Source organism: Phaethon lepturus, unplaced genomic scaffold (genome assembly GCF_000687285.1).
Source record: "Phaethon lepturus isolate BGI_N335 unplaced genomic scaffold, ASM68728v1 scaffold2861, whole genome shotgun sequence".
In the NCBI taxonomy this organism is placed as follows: domain Eukaryota; kingdom Metazoa; phylum Chordata; class Aves; order Phaethontiformes; family Phaethontidae; genus Phaethon; species Phaethon lepturus.
The window spans coordinates 77-13,415 of record NW_010519636.1 but is presented as its reverse complement, the minus strand read 5'-3'; the positions used below and the strand labels follow the sequence as shown (position 1 = coordinate 13,415).

The 13,339-nt window shown below is 39.6% G+C and overlaps 1 protein-coding gene across 2 annotated transcripts; it reads right to left on the bottom strand.

Annotated features, from left to right (window-relative positions):
- Nucleotides 1-1,396: 1,396 nt before the first annotated feature.
- Nucleotides 1,397-13,041, bottom strand: LOC104614980 (arylsulfatase D-like). 2 transcript variants are annotated; one of them, XM_010297102.1, is made up of 11 exons: nucleotides 13,016-13,041; nucleotides 12,332-12,481; nucleotides 11,241-11,362; nucleotides 9,622-9,744; nucleotides 6,067-6,490; nucleotides 5,018-5,154; nucleotides 3,631-3,765; nucleotides 2,847-3,009; nucleotides 2,438-2,559; nucleotides 1,515-1,828; nucleotides 1,397-1,468 (listed from the first exon to the last, which is right to left on the bottom strand). In XM_010297102.1, exons 1-11 carry the CDS (start codon nucleotides 13,039-13,041, stop codon nucleotides 1,397-1,399), a joined length of 1,788 nt encoding a protein of 595 aa, XP_010295404.1. The 2 variants fall into 2 exon arrangements, with proteins under 2 accessions (XP_010295404.1, XP_010295403.1); XM_010297101.1 differs by having other exon boundaries at nucleotides 1,397-1,526; nucleotides 1,558-1,828.
- Between the last annotated feature and the right edge of the window lie 298 nt (nucleotides 13,042-13,339).

Sequence of the window (13,339 nt, the reverse complement as noted above, 5' to 3'; positions counted from 1 at the left end):
GGCTTTGTTTACCTGCAGATTTCCTGGTGGCTGAATTGTGGGAAACAAGAGGGGAAAAAACCCCCAAAATAAACCGCACATTTATCAAAGGAGATGAACAACTGAAATGGGTCCCAGCATGATAGTTAGTAGAATGGTAAAAAGCATCTGAAATAAATTGAATGGGCAAATTCTGTTCCCAGATACCTATATATTCAGATATACCAGTGTAAATTTTTCTATGTGAACAGTTATATATTGTACCCTACAATGAAAAGCATTACCTGCGAGGCCACTTTAATAGGAACAACTATTTTAACACAATGAAAGACAGAACTGGATTTACAGCAGCAAGGGAGATAGAGCTAAGTAAATCTAGCTCTTTGGTGGGATGAACAATTAACTTGAAGATTTAGTGATTCTGTGAACTTGTGAAGCAAAAAATACCTTAATTCTGCAGTTCTTTTTTTAATAGTAAATTAGAGTTTGTTTTCATACTTAGTATTGGGCATCTTTCAAAGAGTCTTTTCGGAACCTACTACTTGTTAGCAGGAGCCAGCTATGACTGAGGTATGGGCAGTGACGTAACTCGTGCAGTCGTGTGCCCAAATGACTGACCTCTTTATCAGTGTGGCACTTCTGTGACCGTCAGTGCCACTACGCCCTTGCCAAGTGCTGCTTAGGGAGCTGGGTGCAATGGGAGCTTTGGAAAGGGAAAATCCTTTCCCTTTTGTGGTCTCCACCAAAAGAGGCTGACTCCAATCAGAGGAGTCCCATCCTTCTCCGAAAGCACAGGCAGCCATGACCCAGCTTGTCACGTTTCCAAGCTTTATGCCTCACCTGGGCCTAGCCCCAGGCTGCCATCATCACTTACTGCTGGAGGGACTAGCTACAAGGAAGGAAGGAAGGAAGGAAGGAAGGAAGCTACTTTTAAAGGAGATTCTGTGAGGCACTGCGGGCAAAATGTCTGCAAAAATTTTTTATAGTGGCACCTTATGCATCACCGGTAAGGGTAACAAAGTTAAGGGAGACCTCAGTTCATGAGTTACTTAGACATTCGGAACAAAAAACCAAAGCAAAGCTTCTAAGTATACATTCATAAACAGCAAAACATAAGTTATACCATTAATTGTACAGCTCTAATCTTGGCCTGCTTCAGTGCATTTGAACTATTCATGCAGTTGTCAACAGATGCAAGTTAAAACGTGCTCTTCAGATCATTCTGTCTTCCTCCCTGCCCGAGAGTGTCCAGCCTGAAGCCACCTTTCCCAAACACTGTGCCATTCACAGGAATAATTCTCATATAAATGGTCCATTAAAACAACCAACCAACCAACCAACCCACCAATCAACACCCCCAGAAAAAAACACTCTTGATCTAAAAACACTTTTAAGAAAGTAAGTTTGGTTCTTACCTTTATAGGTTGGCAAGTTTATTATAATCACTTTCCTTGTCACACCAACAGAATGGGAACGTCCCACAGCACGGCTGCAGCCACGGCTTCCACACCACATTGTAAACAGAATGGCAACGCCCCACAGCCCGGCTGCAGCCACGGCTTCCACACCACATTGTACAAGGAGAGCTGCTCCGGGACTGGAGTGAGCGTCCTGCGATGCTCTTCTATGGCTCTTCCAATCTTCCTTATTACAGTGTCAAAGAGGGGCTCGGTGGCAGCTGACAGAGGTTTGGCTTCAGAAGGGTCTCGCAAGAGATCAAACAGCAGTGGAGGGTTATGATGGGTCACACCTTCCCCAAAACATGGGCAAAATCCTCTATCATAACAAGCCCCAGCCCCGAGTGGGCTGAAGATGGGGGTCACATAATGAGCCTTCCAGATGGCTCCACCTGGCAGGAAAGACAGAGGCCTGCAATGACACTGGCGGTTGTCACAAGGCATTGGAAGAGTAAATGTTTTTCTACAGTTCGTTTCTGATTGTACTTCAGCTCTACACTTAGTAGTTGATATAGTATTGTAATTTCATTTACAATTAAGTACTACAGAACTAAACCAATAATATAAAATGATTTCTGATGTTTTGAAATTTCTCCCAAAATTTCAGCAAGTTAAGTTATCGCTTTGTTTTTTACGAAGACGTGAAAAAAGATTTGGGGTTTCCATGGCTTGCATCCTTGTTAAGGGAGCAGAAGGACAGACAAAGGGCTGAGGCAAGGACTTTCCATGAAACAAGGAGGGTATGGACTCCCTAGGGCTTGCATTCAGACAGAGAGGTGGGTGAGCTCCATCCTGAGCTCCAGTAGGCTGCCTGGCATGCCACGTGCCTTGAAGCCACAAACAAACTCTTTGTGCTATGCAACATGGGCAATGCTAGTAAGTTACTTACCAACTTACAACTGGAACTACCTGAAAAGCTGCAATCACAGAAAAAATGTGTTGGACAAACTTGCCCTCCTATAGCTTGAACCTAATTCTTGGGAAAGAAGTTCTGTACTCACTGTCCTTCTGGTGCCACCGCACGGCATGTAAGTGAATGCCACAGTAATGAAACAGGAACTCGTGCTCCGAGTGCTCAACTGTTCCTCGCAGTAAAGGCATCAGATCCCGGCCATCAATTACCCTAGGAGAAAAAATGGAGACCATCAGACTGGGGTAAACTGTACAGGACTGCGTTCCTTCTGCACACCTCTTGCTGGAACTGGCAACTCTGAATGAGGAAGGTGCTCATAGAAGGTTGCAGGCAGATGCTGAATCTCAAATGTGGAGAAGAGGTGACTGAGCTGTGGTAACATTTATGTGTCCAGAAAGGAGCAGGAGTGAAAAAGAAAATGTCAACCTCTTAGGATGTGTTTCTAAACTAGATTTTCCACTGTTTTGGGAGAGAAGGAAGAATAAAGACACTTGTACCTGTCCTGGGGTAATACTCCTCCAGCCAGATGAACTACTGTAGGATAAATGTCCATAAGGCTTGTAGGTTCATCGATAACTGTGCCTGCAGGTAACACTCCTGGCCATCTAAATATCCCTGGGACACGGATTCCTCCTTCCCAGCCTCCCATGGCTTTTCCACCTTAAATAAAAAAATAATAATTTTTCATTAAAAAACAGTTTCATTTAAAATGAAGTGTTAGACAAATGTTATTGTATCATAAGCTTATGTTACCTTTATGAGCCTTCCTTACCCTTTTGTTTTTACTGCTAAGCTCCTTCTCAGCATCAGTGAAGGTGTGTTCACTATATCAGACCCCTTGAGTGACCTCACGCACTTACTCTCTTCTATTGTTTTACAAACACATTGCCCCATCAGAACTCAGTGTGGATAAAATTTTCAGGCATAAAGGGATTTCCTAGCCTAGTTCTCTCTTTTGCAATACTGTAACATACCTGTTGGAGTTAAGGCAAGGGTTCAGATGTAAGATGCAATTAATATTTAATGAGAAGTTACACAGTCTTAATAAAAATTAACTTGTGATCATTTGCCTCATGAGGAAATGACGGTTTGCTTATGAAGAGCATCTGCACAGGCTAGAATTGCCTACATTTTTAAATGCCTAATTAAAATGAGACAAATTTCCTTCTCAATGATAAAACAGTGTTACACATTGGGCGTACAGTTTTATTCAAGCTTTAGGGGTGTCCTGATTACTTTACTAGTTGTTGCTGGGTTGTTACTGTCCCTGACAGCTCTTACCTTTGTATATTCCATTCCAGCCACCCAGCTGCCTTTTGCCTTCTTGCCTTTCCAGCCATCCACCATGATCAGAGGCAAAGTAAACTAGTGTAGTATTTTTCAAGCCTTCCTTGTCAATAGCATCTAGAACCTGGCCTGTAAACACAGAAATATGTATGTTTGAAATAGCAAAAATATCGCTTACACCACATACATTTTAGCCTCTGACTTGTAAAATTCATCCATGTAATTTCTTATCTATGTAGTGCTGCTCATTGCTTAAAAGAAGAGTTATTAGGATCAAGATTTGTAGTTGTGATTTCACTGTCTGTAAAAGCACAGAAAAATTGTGATATGCTGTAACTTCTTTACTATTAATATTATATCAAAGGAGTGCAAGAACCACAGTCACAGACCAGAAGCCTGTATTGTAAAGTGCAGAAGTGTGTGCTGTAAAAGTATGGAAAGAAAGTATGAACCAAGGCCCCCAAAAAGTGAGATTTTGCATCAGTGAGAAATGAGGGAAAAATATCATGTAACCTTGTCTTATATTGTCTAGACCACAGTTAGTATTTGCATCAAATTAGTGGCTGGATATAATACGCTTTAATAATATAGCTCTTTTTTATTTAAAAGTCATTCTTGAGCTGTTTCTGATGTTCTTAATTATATTTGTGCTCTGTAAGTGTTTGGCAGGTAGGTTTGAAAACCAATTCTTTCTGTATGTGTACCTTATTCTTATCCCCGTTACAAATGTGGTTACTTTCCCTCTGCCACGGCTAGGTGATAAATAACTCTCCTTCCCCTCCAAAAAACAGGCTGAAAAATAACATTAATCTAATTTCTGGGGGCATACCAGCTAACATTGACGAACATTTCTGGATTTGTGAATGGGGCTGAAAAATACTGAGCACTCTGCTGAATACGGTAGTCACAGAGAAACAGCCTGCTGTTTCACACCTGGAATTAATGTGCTTATCAGTTTCATCACATTCTGATGAGACCTACTTAGAAATAGGTAAGGCGTAACCATAAGAGGTTGAAATTACCTGATCTTTAATAATCACAGAAAACTAAATAATTCTCACTTATTTAGTAAGAAGAGCAGGAGAGCTCTTTGACTGGGGACAAGGAGACATGGTTAAAACTGGTAAACACTAGACCAAAAAAACTGACTGAACAGAAAGACTCATTTGGTCCAAGACTGGAGAAAATTAAAAGGCAACATCGTAAGCCCACAGTGCACATACAAGATTGACAGAAATTCGTGAAAAGCTTAGGACTTTTTTCCTTCTTGTTTTTATTTCTCTTCCTTCTTCTTTTAATAACAGCTGCACTTTTATTACATATTCAGACCTAGGTATTAGGTAGTTGGGGACATTGTTGTTTGCTGTGGTGACTGACTTACCCACCATCCAGTCCATCTCCTCTACATTGTCTCCGTATAATCCATGTTGGCTCCTCCCAAGAAACTTCTCTGTGGTGAGAAGAGGGGTGTGGGAGTGTAAAAAGGAAAGAAAGAGGAGGAATGGCTTGTGCTTATTTCTAAAAAAACAGAAGTCAACACTTTGTTATTAGGGCGGAAGGTTCTGAACACATACAGAGGTCAGTTGTAATGGAAGATGGTATCATCTCTGTACATACATATTTCAGCAACATCTTACTTTGTAAAGTGTCGAAACCCAGTGATTAGGCACATACAGAGGTCAGTTGTAATGGAAGATGGCATCATCTCTGTACATACATATTTCAGCAGCATCTTACTTTGTAAAGTGTTGAAACCCAGTGATTAGGATCTATCTGATAAAATGTTTGCCTTATATAAAATGACCCTCTTTCTTCCCTGAATCATAGAAAAGTCCCAGACTAAAGCTCCACCTTCTGCCATTGCAAACCACCACTGTGCTACTGAAACGAAGGCAGCAGGTCCATCTCCTGCCAGATGTTGGCCACTTATCAGTCTGTACGATAAGGCTACGTCACAGCTCTACTTCTCCTGCCCCGGCCCGCACACGCATTTCTGCCACCAGCTGCTACCCCGTAAGGCTGCAATGTTGGTCTCATTAATAGGAATACGGACCTCCTCAATATAGCCTCAAAATATTCAATCCAATCCATGGAAATTTGGAAATATTATCAACTTTAGTGAAGCTAGGAATAAAAGAAGTCCTTAAGCAGCAGCTAATTTTTTGGTTTAATAATATGATATCACTGTTAATATTCTTAATAATTAAGAGGCATCGTAGTACTTATACTCCCACAATTATAAATTTTATAGAAATATAAAACTATAAACTAAATATACAATTTGTTGTGTAATATTATTTATTATAAATAAAACTATATATATTCCTATATATTATAAAATTTATAAAAACTTCACATGGAAAGTGCCTTTTAAAAGTTGCAAGACACGCAAGAACCAGAAGAATTGTGATCAAAGGAAACACATTTTACCTTTCAATAAATGAAATGGACTCTCTCAAGATAAGGGACGTAGTCCTGTCTGTCACCATTGGTTGCTCAGTAACTTCGTGGTTTCTCATCATAATGCAGTTCCAGTATCGTACAAACCCATAACTTGAGAACCAGGATATGAAGAAAAGGAGACTAAACCCTGCAAGGTAGGTCAGCGTTTTCCAGCGGACAGAAATCAAGCCAGTCAGTCTTCCTAGGGCAGCAGTCAGTGTAACGAGGCAAATCATCTGAGTGTAAAGCCACAGTTTCCTTCTAAAGTATCTGTCCATCTCCGGTGTTTCCGTTGGTTGGCAGTCACTTATTAGCGTAAAAGGCATCCCATAAAAATAGTCAAACCCATGTTTTAAAGGGTGATGACAGTGGTCGTTGCGGGATTCACAGTTAACACCTTGATGCCACTTCCCTGAAAATATAGATATTAAAATGTAAATATATCGTATTTAAAAACGGGTTTTTCCTCATCTAAAACATTTCTCAAAAATGGTTGGTTTTTTTTCCTACTTGTGACAGCTTCTTCATCCTACACATATATACCAAGTGACATAATGCGATATATCTTACTATTGATGAAAGCAAACCTCTACAAATTATAAATTTCCAACAGTTATTGGTGCACTGTACACATATTCATGCCCTGTAGCTTTGATCAAATGTAAAAAACTGGACTATAAAGGGATCTAAAAATTGAGAAAAATTCAGATTTTCAGGACTGAGCAAAAATGTATGACCTTCCTGGAGACCCGTCAGGTATGAAATAGGAGGAGGAAGTCCTTTTGTAGGCACAGGGCAAAATAACATTATTCTGCTGTCTCTCTACTTTCAAGGTGCTATGCAGATTTGTTTCTGGAAAGTTTTGAATGGCTTGATGTCAGGACTATGGCAACACTCAGTGACGTGTTGGTGCCGGACTAATAAGGGAAGCTATGGATAGCGTACTGAAGTAACTGGTAGCTCAGCAGTGGTTTTGCCGGACAAACCACCAGATCCAGAAGAACTTGAGCTCAGGAGATCAGGATTTCTCTCCACATGTGTAAGTAACTTTGCTGATAATAGTATCTCCATATACCAGATGAGAATAGAAGGCTTTGGTTTATATTTTTGCCATTTATTTGTATTTAATCAAATTTTAAAAAGCTAAAGCCACCTTCTTTTAAATACTGTAAGTCTTCATCTATCAAAAGGAACATCTCCTGACCCTTTGCAATACAATTTGTTCTTTACTATGAACATATGTCCACTATTATGATGAATGGCATATCAAAACTATGCTTTTGCTTCCCCTTCAGTCTATTCAAACAGACTGGTTGGGCATGTACATGGAGACATAAAAAGCTGGCTTATTTGGCTCAAACACTGAAGCTTGTGAATATCTGAATCAAGCGACCAAAATCTACCTCCCGTCAGAAAGATGCAGTTTAATGGCATTTTATGATGTCTGATGTAATGCAGGCCTTGGACACCAGATCTATAGATTAAAATTAACTTTTAGAATTTTACTTGAAAACTAATTTGCAACTAATTGACAACTAATTCATATTGTAGAGTAAGGAACCGTGCACTTACAGAAGGATATTATCATAAACAAATGGCTCACCATGTTACCAATACATACAGTAGCAGCCAACCCTGAGCAGGTTTCAACAGAATTTCTGTGCATTACAATAGGAGCAGAAAAAACTGCTTGAGAGGAAAAAATTGCTGCTTTTTGGATATAAATATAAAGAAAGAGTGAAAATTCTATTCTAGGTGGATGAATTGCTTTCAGCTAAAATCTCTACTGAGTTTACGCCTTGACATGTTTAGAGCCAGCTATAGAATGAAACAGGTTTGTAATCAATATGTAGATGCATTGCTCACAAATACGGTCCAAATCCTTGGACTTCAGATGCACACCAACAGATAAATCTCCAGATGAGGTTGATAAAGGCTTCTGACATCCTACAGAAGACTCAAATCTCCAGAAGATAAACTAAGTGTATAATTAAGATAAATTAATCTTTGAGGGCATATGTTATACAACGTTGGCTTTCTGACTACAAAGAATCTGCAAAGTGTTTTCCAACAAAAAGTCTCGTTATCACATCAAGCTGCAGATTACTAATAGGATTTAACTTTGCAATTAAACTGGCTTTGCTCAGAGCAAAACAATCACAAACCGTTCAGGTGAGTCTATTTAGTGCTCATTCAGCTGTGGTGATGTGGGTAGATGTTGTGTAAGATTTCTTGCTTCATGACTTGAATGTAAAGTTGTTCTCATGGCTTTTTTTGGTGTCACTTATCACCAGTGCTTTACATCACCCCCTACGGTGCAATTCATCAGAATTTGTCGATCTAGTTAAACTAAGTGATGCTATTGGTATCTATAGTGTGATTTTAGCTGAGATGACCGCAGGTAAAATGCCAGCCCATTTTGCTAGCTAGCTTCTAGGAGGTTTGCAGCACAATCTCCCTGCAGGACAATTCCTTTGGCAAAGTGGAAACAAATCTAATTGTTTTGTTAGCGATTACATGCTGAAACCAAGCTGAAGCACATGGCTAACAGACACGGGCTTTTTTCTGAGCTGATTAAAACAACTAAAATAATATTGCTACAAAACTAACAGAAGAAGATTCAGTAATATAGAACTTAAAATACTTGGAGGGCTTCATTTAGTATTGCCTTGTATAGTTTAGATTTATTCTGCTGAATGAATACGAATCCATTCCTGCAAACACTTTTATTAGCAGATTCAGTTTATTTGTGCAGCCAATGTTTTTAAGTGTCAGACATAGATTTTGGATATTGACATTTGGATGCTTGGATGAGGTAAAGCAAATAGCTGAAAATTAAGCTCCGGAGTGTTTGTGTTTTATCAATCTGTGGAACTATGTGACATATCTAAGATAATTAATTTATTTGAAACCAGGTCATGACCAAAAGTTACAAGTGTATTAAAAAAAAAAGTCCTATAAAACATAAAATAAAACGGAGTTCATGTTAATGCTGAAGAAGGCAAATGTTCTGTGGGCTGTACTTAAATCTTGGTGAACTATAGTGGCACGCTGTAATTAAAGAAAAATTAATTGCTTTGTTTCTGTTTTTGAAAGGCCAGATTCTGTGATATTATGAACTGGCTCTATTGTTTTAAGTAGCAGCTGTTCCCTTTTGTTGTGAATCTGCTTTGAGCTGTGTAAAGCATCAGCATGCATACTTAAGTGGAAGTAATGTTTTTGTTTTTTGTGAAATAGCATTGGGATAATTAACATATGCCTGATAGAATAGTATTCAAGAAATATTAACATATTTTCCATTATATATTTTAACAGCCACAGCTGTGCTTGAAAGCAGGTCAACAGCAAAGATTATTCTCTTTATCAAACGTTCGTTCTTTTAAGAGAGGTTCTGTTTGATCAGGGTTACTTCTTACAAGATATTCTTAGATCAGGAAATGAAAATATTACAACTGAGGTATGAGAAGTTGCTAAATAAAACAAATGTGAGTGAGATGTGCAGGTGAAACACATTCTAGGCCATCTTCAGGAGTGTCCCCATACCTATCAGTCCTGTGCTGTAGCCTTGCTGCTGCAGTATTTTGGCAAAAGTGGTTTCATTTGGAGGAAGCCCTCCTGAGCCGCCGTTCCAGAAAATAACACGGTAATTGTTTATAGCATCCATCCCTAAAAAATACAGTAATAAACAATCTTAGTAGGTATAACTGGTGGGGCAGCTATCCCTAAAAAATACAGTAATAAACAATCTTAGTAGGTATAACTGGTGGGGCACCTTTGTATGGAGACATACTTGTTTCCTGTTTTCATTGATATTATAATGTTAAATGTTTACCTTAATGCTGTTTTTTGGGAAATTAATCTAGGACTCTGGAAAAGATTAAGAAAGAGTTAAGTCTCTCCATTATTTTATTTTTTATTATTTTTTTATTATTTAATTTTATTTTATTAGTAATGGCACAGTTGTATAGGAGCTTTTGTGCGTCACAGTGGATTCCAGGCTATATGAAGTGCACTTACTTAGTGTGACTGTGAGCACAGGCAGGAGAGCAGGGACACTTCAGCCCTCCGTCAGCCTCAAACTCCAGCTTGCATAAGGCTGCCTGGGAACTCCAGATTTCCTTGCACAGTGGCGTGGCTGGGAAACGCCTTCTAAAACCCACAGACTAGCTAACTAGCACTGCAATCTTTTCCTCACCTGCAGGTTTACCCCCTGTTATTTAGCGTTATATACTGGCATAACCCCATCATACATCGGTACGTGAAGTACAATTTGTCAAGGAAGTGCTGAACGTCTGTGGCCTTGTTGTTATAGTGGGAGAGACTCTCTACGAGCTCATGTGCGTTTTCAAGCTGTCTGTCTCAGTGGGAGCTGTCATGATAAAAGTAGGATGACACGTCAGCTTCAAAATACCTCTCGAATGAAGGCACTGAATATCATTTGCAATAGAACAAGCATTACAGAGTTGCTGTTAGAAACATGTAGAGCTATTTGTTTTTCATACCTCTTCATCTCAGGGATGCAGTTTGACAGGGTAGTATTTTTTCTTCAAAAAATGAACTGGGAAAAATAATATAGCTGTCAAAATGTTATTTCATAGGATGGATGAATTCTGACACATAGGTTACAAAACTGTCCTGTAAATGATTCGTTCTCCTTGACTGGAGTGAATGGACAAACATCTGCATAGATCTACTCCGCTCCCTGCAGGGCTGAGCCATCTCTGATACCTGATGAGGCATCACTCATGACAGAAATTAATGTAACTAGTGCTTTAGAAATGTGTTATTATTATTCGAGTTCTGTGTATGGACTTTTTTGAATGTAAAAACTTGTACTACCTCTGTTCTGGCTGCAATCTGTGTAATAGAGCACCAAAAGGCGACTGAAGTTGCGAGCTGGGGGGAAACAAGCTGCTCTGCAGAGCTGGTTCTTCTCTGCTCTGCTTCCCCCCGGGGTCAGTTCATTGTGCCCCATAAATGCAGATGCCACCCCAGAGGTACTAGGCCTAGCTGGTGTGTCTTTGTGTGCCTCAGTGAGGGATGAGATGTCTGTGGCATCCCTTTTATTTGCACACCCTCATTTCTTTTGTGCCCATTGTATGACGTTGTTCCCTTCAGCAATGAAGCAATGTTTAAAGGCTGCTTGGTTTGGCAAGGCAAACCTGATCGGAGGGGATATCTGCCAGTGAGGAAAGCTGCTCTGCTGGGGGTGCAAAGTGGAGCCGCAGCAAGGTGTTGGGTCAGTCTCACTCCTTCCTTTGCCAGGCGGTCAATGTTCGGGGTCCTAAAAATGCAACCAGCACGGTCAGATGTCATTCAGAGAGTCTTCAGGGGAAGAATATACTTATCTTTATTTTGGAAAGTTTATTCTATTTGAAGATGACCAGGAAATATTTCATTTTTTAATTTTATTTTAATTTGCTGAAGTGATGGGGAAATACTTTTTTTTTGTTCTTTCTTAATTAACAATTGCTATCTGGATAAATTTCATGCCAATCATTCCTTTTTGTTTCTCAAGTCCTGTGAAGGGCCTTGCAGAAATATACCCCACTGCTCTTGAAAAGAAAACTCATGCCTTGGGGATGATGCTATGCCAAAGTGGACGCTTGGCCATGCAGAGCCCTATCAGCTACCTATCAGAAACTTGCCAGCAGTTGTCAATCAGGGTGAGATTCTGAGAACTCGTCTGGATGAGGGGAGTGATCACACCAAACTTAGTTTTGTTCAGAGAAGTTGACAAGCCGGTAAGAAGCCAGCAGGCAATATCGTGGCACAATTTTCAAAGATAAGGCAAATTCTATATCCTTGGGTCTGAAAAGAGAAATATTTTCTTGTAACATATCTCATTGCAGTGATTTGTGCTGTATTTTGATGTGAGACTGGCAAAATAGAGTTAAATGAGGTAATGAGGCCTGATATGTTGAAAGAAGGGACAACATTTCAGTCTTTGGGTGTGTGCAAGAGCTTAGCTGTTTCTCAATGTCAGGCAATTAGGGAATACGCAGGAACAGTTGACGTATTCCCACAGTAAAGCAGCTCCAGATAGCAGAGCTGGCCCTGGGAGTGCCCACTAGGCTGTGAGATACTCCTGCTAGTGCTTTACATTTACCATTAATGGCACACATGGGAAATCCTCCTATTTCTCCAGGCAATGAACTTGAAGACAGCTCAGATAGCTGATGATGGGCAGAAGATTTCAGTCTTACATTAAATAACACACCAGCTCTATTCACGTTGTGCTCCATTTCCTTACCTGATAGTATCATTCCCATAGCAACCTATATCCCCTATGCCGAGATCATCAGCCATCAACAGGACAATGTTTGGCTGTGTGATGATGGAAAGCTGTGTAAGTGGTGGCTGCAGAAGCAGACCAAAAATCAGGGGTGTGACCAATGATGTCCTGAAACACAGAAGAAGGAAAGAAGCCAATGATCTGGCCACTCACTACTCCCATTGCACGTGGCTGAAGACCCTCCCACGTGACCTTGGCTGCAGACCAGACCAGAGGGTGTGTTCAAGTTTTGATCATCGACCCAAACAGATGTCATGAAAATGGAAAATGTCAGGACCATAACTTTAAAATCTCATTTTCTGATTGGTTCCAAACTTCCTATGAGCAGTCTTACTTGGGAATTTACATGTGACAGTTGACATATATCAGTGATTTTGCTGTAGTGGCTTGGGATGTTTTTTAGAAGTTGGTCTGGGAAACAGATAGGATCAACTTCCTCTGACATCCTTCTGACCCAGACTGGGACTTTTGTTTTGTGAAAAAGTTAAGAACATAAAAAACAAACAAAAAAAATCACATTGTGAGTATACTTTACAGATAAACAACGCCACTCTTTTATAATCCAGTATTATGTCATTATTAAGCTTTGCTCACTTTAGATCTAGTTATGATAGAACAATAATTCATTAACTTTTTTCTTACCAATAAGATGTTAATTGCCAAATCATTTCTGCATTTGGAGTGTTCAGATCCTGCAAAACCAAGATGGAGAGCCTTGTTATGTTTGCATCTTCCTAGTAGTCACTGCAGTAAAAATAGATAAAAAAATTAATCAAAGCCTATCAACATTCTCTGTTTTATTCACTTCAGTGCACCTCAGATCAGGCCCTAAATGAAGCAAAGTAAAGGCATTCATGTTATTTTTATTGCTAGCACTTATTAACTTCTTAGAGGATTTTTTTTTTTGTGTGTAGAGGTGTTTATCTTAAAATAGCAAAATAATTCTCTTTTGTCACATGACTCATC

What these genes read in the sequence shown, in the direction of transcription:
- LOC104614980 (XM_010297101.1), bottom strand. Translation starts at nt 13,041, where the DNA reads ATGATTTGGCAATTAACATCTTATTG. An exon ending in CAGATATCCCCTCCGATCAG is followed by an intron (nt 9,745 to 11,240) that starts GTTTGCCTTGCC and finishes TGTATTTTTTAG; the next exon opens with GGATGGATGCTATAAACAAT. An exon ending in CTGGAATGGAATATACAAAG is followed by an intron (nt 3,010 to 3,630) that starts GTAAGAGCTGTC and finishes TTTTTATTTAAG; the next exon opens with GTGGAAAAGCCATGGGAGGC.